The sequence below is a fragment of the Orycteropus afer genome, unplaced genomic scaffold, assembly GCF_000298275.1.
Source record: "Orycteropus afer afer isolate SDZICR_OR568_19922 unplaced genomic scaffold, OryAfe1.0 scaffold00482, whole genome shotgun sequence".
NCBI lineage: Eukaryota > Metazoa > Chordata > Mammalia > Tubulidentata > Orycteropodidae > Orycteropus > Orycteropus afer.
The window spans coordinates 238205-246855 of NW_006922069.1; the positions used below are offsets into that span (position 1 = coordinate 238205).

General features: G+C 38.1%; 1 protein-coding gene across 1 annotated transcript in view; it reads right to left on the bottom strand.

The window, feature by feature from the left end:
* LOC103209154 (guanylate-binding protein 2-like) overlaps positions 1–8285 on the bottom strand; it is a 14238-nt gene extending 5953 nt beyond the window's left edge. The window contains exons 1-5 of the mRNA XM_007954936.1: positions 8084–8285; positions 7435–7562; positions 4841–4950; positions 2472–2668; positions 1910–2152 (exon numbers count right to left, since the gene is read on the bottom strand). Coding sequence (XP_007953127.1) covers positions 1910–2152; positions 2472–2668; positions 4841–4950; positions 7435–7562; positions 8084–8273 — 868 coding nt within the window. The 5' untranslated portion in view covers positions 8274–8285. The remainder of the gene's footprint in view (positions 1–1909; positions 2153–2471; positions 2669–4840; positions 4951–7434; positions 7563–8083) is intronic.
* Between the last annotated feature and the right edge of the window lie 366 nt (positions 8286–8651).

Below are 8651 nucleotides of genomic sequence, written 5' to 3' on the forward strand. Positions count from 1 at the left end.
TGTAGGGTGATCAACTCACCCCAGTTGGCTAAGGTTTTCCTGGTTTTAGCATTGAGATTCCCACATCTTAGAAAAACCAGTCTTGGGCAAATGAGAACCATTGATTACCCTACATATAGCAATTTTTTGGAACTCCATCCTGGGCCTTTTCTTTTCATACCACATTCTCACCCTTTTTAATAGTTTTAAGTACCATTTATGTTGATAACTCTTAAATTTTATTTCTTTCTCTGACCTCATTTTTTTAAAGAAATTTGAATGCCTTCATAATATTCCTTTTTCTGTATATCAGAAGAATATCACTATTAAAAACTCCAAATCCAAATGACTTCATTTATCCTAAAAAACTATTCTTCCTCCAGATTTTCTTACTTTGGTAAATAACATCCATACAAGCAGTTGCATAAGCCTAAAATCCTGGCATCAGGCTTGATGCTTCCTTCTCTTTGATCCCTACATTCCATCTATCATTCATTCTTACAGATTTGCATCCAAAATATGTATGAAACCTGTATTTTGACCATCTCTACTGCCTAATAACCTTATCCAACATATTCCAACCTATTTTTGGACCACTGTAAATAGAATCCATCTTTTAATTCATTCGTTACACAAAATACTCAGAAGGATAGTTTTAAATATAAATACTACCTATTTTTGGACGACTGTAAATAGAATCCATCTTTTAATTCATTCTCTTACGCAAAATACTCAGAAGGACAGTTTTAAATGTAAATAAGACAATTGAGCTCTTTACTCAATCTCCTTTAAAATCCTCCCATTGAGCTTAGACTAAACTCTAATCTTGAAGTAATCCACTAGGCCTTTTAAGAACTGCCCCCTGCATGCTTTTGCAACCATGCTCCACTGTTATTCACTCTACTCTTATAGCAATCATATTGTCTTTCTTTTAATTATTTTCTTGAAATTGTAAAGTTCTTTCCTGCCTCAGGGCCTTCTCATGCAATATTCCTTCTGTCTGTACATCAATTACTCCCTGTTCTTCTGGTTAACTCCTACCAATTTTTAAATTCTCATCTTAGACATCACATTAACAGGCAAGCATTCGCTATCCCCAGCTTTAATTATATCACATACTACCTAGACCCCCTTACTCTCTCGTACCAAAAGCAAACCAAACCCATTCTGATTCTTAGCAACCCTATATAGGACAGAGTAGAACTGCCCCATTGGATTTCCTTGACTATAATCTCTACAGAAGTAGATTGCCATATCTTTTTCCCACAGAGTAAATGGTGGGTTAGATCTGCTGACCTTTTGGATAGCAACCAAACACTTTAACTACTGTGCCACCAGGGCTCCCACTACTGTCTCATAACAATCTATTATTTTGATTTATTGAGCTTATCACTATTTATCATTGAGAATTTTGAAACTTTTTTAAAAGTACCTTTTAGTCCTATTATTATGCTGGAATGAAACTAGAAATCACATTTCTTTTATTCACTATTATACTCAATGGTTGGTACATTCTGGGCATTTACTAAATATTTTTTAATTTATGGACAAGAGTATTCCACCAAGGTTACTGGCAAAGCCTGGCGTATAAGTATTTGCCTTTTCCTGACTTTGTCACCCTGTGTAGATCTCCTGGAAGATATTTCATAAATGGGGAACTGAGAAGTTGGTGGAAAAGGTTATATAACACAAATAGAGTCCAATCGTTTTCCTTTTTTTTTTTTTTTAACCTTATTATTATGAATATTAGATGATCCTAGAAATAGTTTTAGTTCCCCAGTAAGTTTCATAAATGGGATCCTTTTATTGTGCTTCCTTTGGCATCAATAATCTATATACTTGTTGGAAGTGATTCTATGTCTCCCTCTTTTATCTTCTAAAATGGGTAGAGGAAAGTCCAAGTAAAGAATGGGGAGAGAAGGACACTCACGAGGTCCATTGACTATGATGCCTCCTGAAAGAGTCTTAGCCTTGGAATGGCTAAAGATGTAGGAGCAGAACTCTGCAACTTGTTCTGGGAACTCAGAGTTCATCTCTTCCTCCTGTAGCTGCTCCAGACGAACAAGGTACTTCCTTTGAGCAGGCCGGTCAAAGATGAAGCACTTCTTCTTGGGGAAGAATTTTCGGATGCATAATCGAGGCTCATTAAAGTTTTTAACTTTTTTATCAGTACCTGCGGGAATAAAAATTAGAGGTAGTACAACTCCTAAAAATTGATTTCTCAATATCATAATTTTCACAAAGCCTATGTAGGGAGATAAAAATTAGTTAATCATGGACCAGAAATTAAAAAAGGAATAGAGTAGAAAATGAAAAATCTTTCTCCAAGAAGAGAAATTGAATCCAACTAACTCAGCCAAGTAATGTTTTCACATTCTCTAGCACAACTGTCAGAGAAAAACGGTTAGAAATTATAATTTTTAGCACCTACAGAGAAATGGTCATTCTTGATATTATTGTCTATTTGCTACCCAACCATCAGTCCCAAGAACCTTGTTTTAGTTTCAGTGAAAGCTCCAGGTACTCATCAACAGTGATGGGTTTTCCATCTGCTTCCAGCTCCAGGGAGAAATCTCTCAGAGTCCACACGAAGGCTGGAAAGAAGCTCACAAAGTCAGCTGAGTCATCGACCTCACTATTTCCAGGTGAGGACTTTGCCCTGATTCGATCTGTCAGCTCAGTCACATAGCTGAGGTGTTAACTTAGGAAAAGTACAGAGAAACAATAGTATTTTTATGTTATATTTTCTTAACAATTTTTATGCAGTTTGTTTTCATTCTACAAATATTTTTTGAGCACCTTTATGAACCAGGCACTACTAGGAACTGGGACTATTGCAATGCATGAGACAATGCTACTATCACAGAGCTTGCACTCTAATGAGGGAGACAGACAATAAACAAGTAAGAAAAATATGGTAATATCAGACATTGACAACAATTATCTTGAAGAAAAAATGAACCAGGCTGAGGAGTTACAGAACAACTATGTGTGCATCTGCATGTAGTGGTTTATGTAGCTGTTATATTGTTATGTATTTGAGCTGATATCTGCACAGAGATCTGAATGAATTGTATGAGCCACCACCCACACAAAAATCCACTGAAGGAGCATTCCAGGCAGCACTGGTAAATCCTTAGATAATAAATATATAAGTGTGTCCAATCTAGAGCAAGAAGTCCTGTGAGGCTATGACATATTCCAAGAAGAGATAGGGGCCAGACCATTTAAGATCTGGAAGCCATAGTAAGGGGTTTGAATTTTAATCTACATTTTATAGGAAGCCATTAGGGGTTTTGAGCTAAGAGAGCATATGGTCTGATATTTGTTTTTAAAAGATCATTATGGCTGGTATAGCATCTGTAAGAAGCAAGAGTATAAACTGGGAGAGCAATTAGGCAGTTCAAGACTCAACTCGGATGAGAGATGATAGGGGGCTTGTGAGGAGTGGTCTGAGGAAATTTTTTTGAAAGTACTACTGACAGGACTTGTTCTTTAATAGTTTCTAGAGTATAAGGAAAGCATCATCCAGGATGATTCCAACATTTTGATCATCACCTGTGTGATGACGTGGGAATTCACTGTGATGAGAAAGACTGGGAAAGAGGGTTTGTACAAGAAAATTAAGAATTCTATCTCATACGTAGTAAGTTTGAGATATCTCTTACACATCTAAATGGAGATAGAAGCTTTCGGTATATACAAGTTTAAAATTGAGAGCAGAGGTTGATTGCAGATATAAACTGATGGTGATTAACATAGATGACATTCAACCTATTGAGACTGGATAAAATCACCTAGGAATGTAGAGTTGGTATGTATGAGAAAAGGCCCAAGAGCTATAAGATTTAGAGACTAAGAAGAGAAAGAGGGTGAAAAAGGATAGCCAAGGAAGAAGTTGGTAACTTAGAGAAGTATTGTATTCTAGACACCACAACAATGAAGTGTTTAGAAAGGAGGAAAAGATCTTTTTTTTTTTTTTTCCAAATGCTGCTGAAATATCAAATAAGATGAGGACTGAGAATGTGCCATTAGATACAGAAACGTAAAGGTGACCTTGACAAAAAAAGCTAGTTCCCTGCAGTGCTTGAAACTGAATTTGTGGAAATGGTGAAGTTGTTGATAATGATCAAGACTAAGTAATGTAGGAAGGTGGAAGAAAAGGTTATTAAGAAGTAATGGAAAGGAGAGATCAAGGGTTGGATGAGTGTCTGCTGAAATCTCTAGAAAGACAGTGAACCAGGAGCTAACTTGATATCTTGAATAAATCAGGGGTTTGTTTACTGAGAGATTGGTAGATGACTGCAACAAAGAAGAGTGGTATAGTTTGAGGGTATGTGCTTCAAATTAAAAGCTTCTCTTTTTAATTGGGAAAACAAAAAGAAAGTATCTGGATGTAATAAGGAGGAAGTATGACATCTAGCTCCTCTCTGGGACCTGTGAAATGCAAGGTACAGGGAGGAAAAAGTCATCACTTGAGACCACTTGATGGGCCTGTAGGGCAAACTGTTGGCAGAGGATGCCCAGGGAAGCATTTAGAGAAAATAATAAAGATATAGGGTTTTGTTGAAGTGCGAACATAAATTCTAGAGGACTTTGAGGCTTTGGAGATTAGAGGGGAGATTAAATCACAAAGATGTATTGCACTTTGTGTAGCTGAGGATCATGTGTGACCAGGAATGTTTGGACTTCTCAGAGTGATTGAACTGGGATGTTGAGAATAATGGGATTCATTATGGAAGGAACTTAGGAATTCTTCTGTAGTTGTCCACCTCTATAGCTGGTTAAAAAAAAAAAAAAAAAAGAAATTAAAGGTGCTCTTTTCTAGATTTGGTGCTATTTGGGACCACAAAAAGGATACTGTAGTTGGTCCATGGCCTGCTGGTTGATGGTTCCCATGCTATTGTATACAAAAGTGCTGCTCAGTAGTATCGCCAAAGCAAAGATCCAGGAGTCGTTCTGGTTGTCTCCCTAGGATTGAGTGCAGAAAACATCTGCTTTTGATTCGGGTAGACCAAGTCTGAACTATAGCTCTACCTCATACTACATGTGGAAATTTAGGTAAATCACTCCCTCGGGTATTATTTATTTTCCATCTATATGATGAGTTTTTTAACATTCAGTTTATGGTATTGTGAAATTTAAATAAAATATTGTATATGAATACATATCAGAGTATTAAGTACATAAGCACTTGAAAATGATGGGCTACTAATATTCAAATGTGCTCCTAAATTTAGATGTGGCCTAATTCCATTCCAATGACACATGGTGGTAAACAACCTTTTAGGCAGTTGTTAAAGAATGCTATTTTAACAATATATATATATATTTTTAGCCAAAGATTTGTAAGAGTAATAATGTATCTTCTGTTAAGAACGAAGATGTTGTCATTAGATGTTACACTTCGACTTGCTCTTTTATAAATATGGATGTTATGGATAAGACCATTTTTTTTTTCCTTAATTTTTTATTGTTATTTGGGTGAAAGTTTACAGAGCAAATTCATTTTCCGTACTGAAATTCATACACATTGTGTTTCATGACATTGACTGCAATTCCCCACAATGTAACATCTCTTCCCACTTCCTCTCTGTAGTTACCGCTTCCCTGTGTCCTTTCCTGTGCATTGCTGCCCCCTGAGCTATCTCTCAGTGCACACACTGCCCTTATTTTCCTCCCATGATTGATGGTTCTAAGGAGTGTATCTACTTAATGTAAATGTTCACCCTATATGCCTATTGTTTGGCTGGAATCCATGGGAGTGAATTCAATTCCAGACCTGAATGGTAACTAAGGGCCATAGTCTCGGGGTTCTTACAAGGCTCTATCAGACCAATAAACCTGGTCTTTTTTTTTTTTAATGAATATCAACTAATTTTAATTTTGCCAGGATCCTATGACATTGATACCATGATTAGTACCCCCATCTGTTCTGGTTACCTAGTGCTACTCTGACAAGAAATATACCACAAATGGGATGGCCTTAACAAACAGGTGTTTATTCTTATAATTTGGAGGCTTTAAGTCCAAGTTCAAAGTGCCAGGCTCTAGGGGCTGGGTGAAAGCCCCTCAACCTTGGGGTCCAGCTCTGCCTCCTGCTCCCGGCTCACTGGAGCTAGAGGCATTTCTTCACTCAAACAGCTGGTGGCTGCTGAGGCTGAGAAGCCCCAAGGTTGACAAGTAAAAGGGCACAGTCCCAATGTTACCAGACCACACGGCAGGCCATTAGCTTAAGTCCATTGTAAGTCCCAAGGTCGGCAGAGCATAGCAGGCTGCTGAGCAATGACACGGCTACATGCAGAGTCCAAGCGTGCCATAGGCTAGAGACCATTCCCGAAGGCTTCTCCTTATATTCAAGAAGCAGACCACATAACCAAAGGCAGTTACCCAGCTGCTTGTGGTAGATCCCACCATGGAGTTGATTGTCAGTCGCCTTATGGGGATTAAGTACCACCAGCTGCCCAGCCTCTCAACCAGGCCCAGCCAAGTTGACACACAAACCGAACGACCACACCATCTCACAGGTGGAAAACCAAGGCACAGAGAAGGTGAATGATGTAATTAATGTCACCTGGCCAGTGAGTGGCAAAGCTGGCATTATTTCACCACTGTCTACAAACTCTGACTTCAGTCAGTAAGTTCTCAGACTAATTTTCAAATTTCTGGCAAAGTATTTTGATCAGACCATTCTTATCATCTTTCCTGGCCCCCATTGTGAAATGTCACACATGTTTGTAAAATATCTAATCAGGTTTAGTGGCGCTTTCTTCAGGCTCAACAAAACATTCTGCTATCATACATATGAAAGACACATGGCTAAAAAAAAGTCATTTATTATTACTTTATGAACTACATAACCACCTAATTAATTGACTTTAATATCCGCTCTCCATATTTATGAATTGGGATTCAGAGTACATGGTATGCACCAACTCCCAAATCAGTACCTCATGCTCAGAGGTTATGTTTACTGTGCTCACACAGACCTGGCTTTAGTTGGGTAATGAATTGGATGCTAGATCAAACTTTCACAACTATCAAGCAAAGAAAAAAGAATAACATATTGATATGATCGGAAGGTTGGGCAATCCTACTTCCGTAGTGATACTGCCTCGGAAACCCAAGGAGGGGTTGCTATGAGTCGGGTTTGACTCGATGGCACATAACAACAACAACAACAATGATCAATTGGAAGCATAAGTCAGCATTTGGGGAGTGGTAGTGCAAGAAGCAGAGGCATATCTAAATTATGGCAGATATGCCCTGGGTATGGCTTGAATGGGGCAGTTACTATAAGCAGTTTCTGTTGGTCATTACTGCTTCCATTGCCAGCTGTAACAGCTCATTCAGCAATTTAAAACTAATTGCCATAGATACTATATTCCACAGACACGTCACTGGCAAGGATGGCTATATATCTGGCATATGTAGAATTTAAAACTTTTTTTTTACCTTCTCTACATCTCCCAGTCCCTCGGTGTCAAGCAGAACTAGGGTGTGGCTTGACACATTGGGATGAGGCACACACCACATCCAGATTCCCTTGGTGTGAGACTGCACTGTGGAGCCCAGGGAGAAGCCTGCAAAGAGTGAATGTGATATTTCGGAATGGAGTTTTAATAGAAGGCAGGTCTGGACAATGAGATAAAAGTTAATGTAATGAAGATTAGAAGACATAACTAAAACCATAACCAGTGTATATCTTAATTAACCTAGAGAATAGTGAAATTGGAATATACAATACAGATTGAAACATTTGACTTAACCTTAAAGATCAGTGCAAGACTGTTGTTACCACATGAACATATTAGTAAATGCCTTAGAGTTCATTTTTATGTACATTTATTGTTTTTTATTACTATCTCATTCTATCCAGGAAAAGTAATTTATACTCTTTAAAGGGGAAAATTAAAGCAAAGTGTGAAGCAAGATGGAGCTCACTCTTATCTTCCCAAACAGAGTAAAGATAAAAATTTTAACCTAACATTAGCTTTCAATATTCATCCCACTTCTAAACTTTCTCTTTTACATCACCATATTCGATGTTAGGCAGTGTGAGCAGACAGAAGGTACTGACTAGAACTATGCTGGTGCAACTTACCCTTTTTCTTTCCAGCCAGCTTGTTCATCAGGTAGGATTTTCCTGTGCGGTAGAGTCCCACAATAGCTACCACAACAACAGGCTGCTTAATGGTAGACAGGATCTTCAAAGCTTCCTCATTAGCCAGCAGTTTCCCATTAATATTCTCAATGAGGCACACGGGGCCTGGCATGTTGATAGCTGAGGCCATGTCCAGGGTTAATTTTGTCTGCAAGAATGAAATATAATTTATAGATAGTTAGCTGAGTTAAATAATAAAATATGGATGGAATTTTTGTTTTCTATCCTTGAACTTTATTCCTTGTTCCAGTTTTAAAACTCCTTGTGACAACATCTGAGGTGAGGTTTCATATGGTATTGAAATAAAGTAGGTATCATTTCAAATTCAAAAAAACCAAACTCACTGCCATCAAGTTGATTTCAACTCATAGCGACCCCTCCTTGGGTTTCCAAGGTGATATCTCTGTGGAACTAGATTGCCCAATCTTCCTTCCCAGGAGTGGCTGGTGGGTTTGAACTGCTAGTCTTTTGGTTAGCAGTCAAATGGCTTAGGCACTACATCACCAGA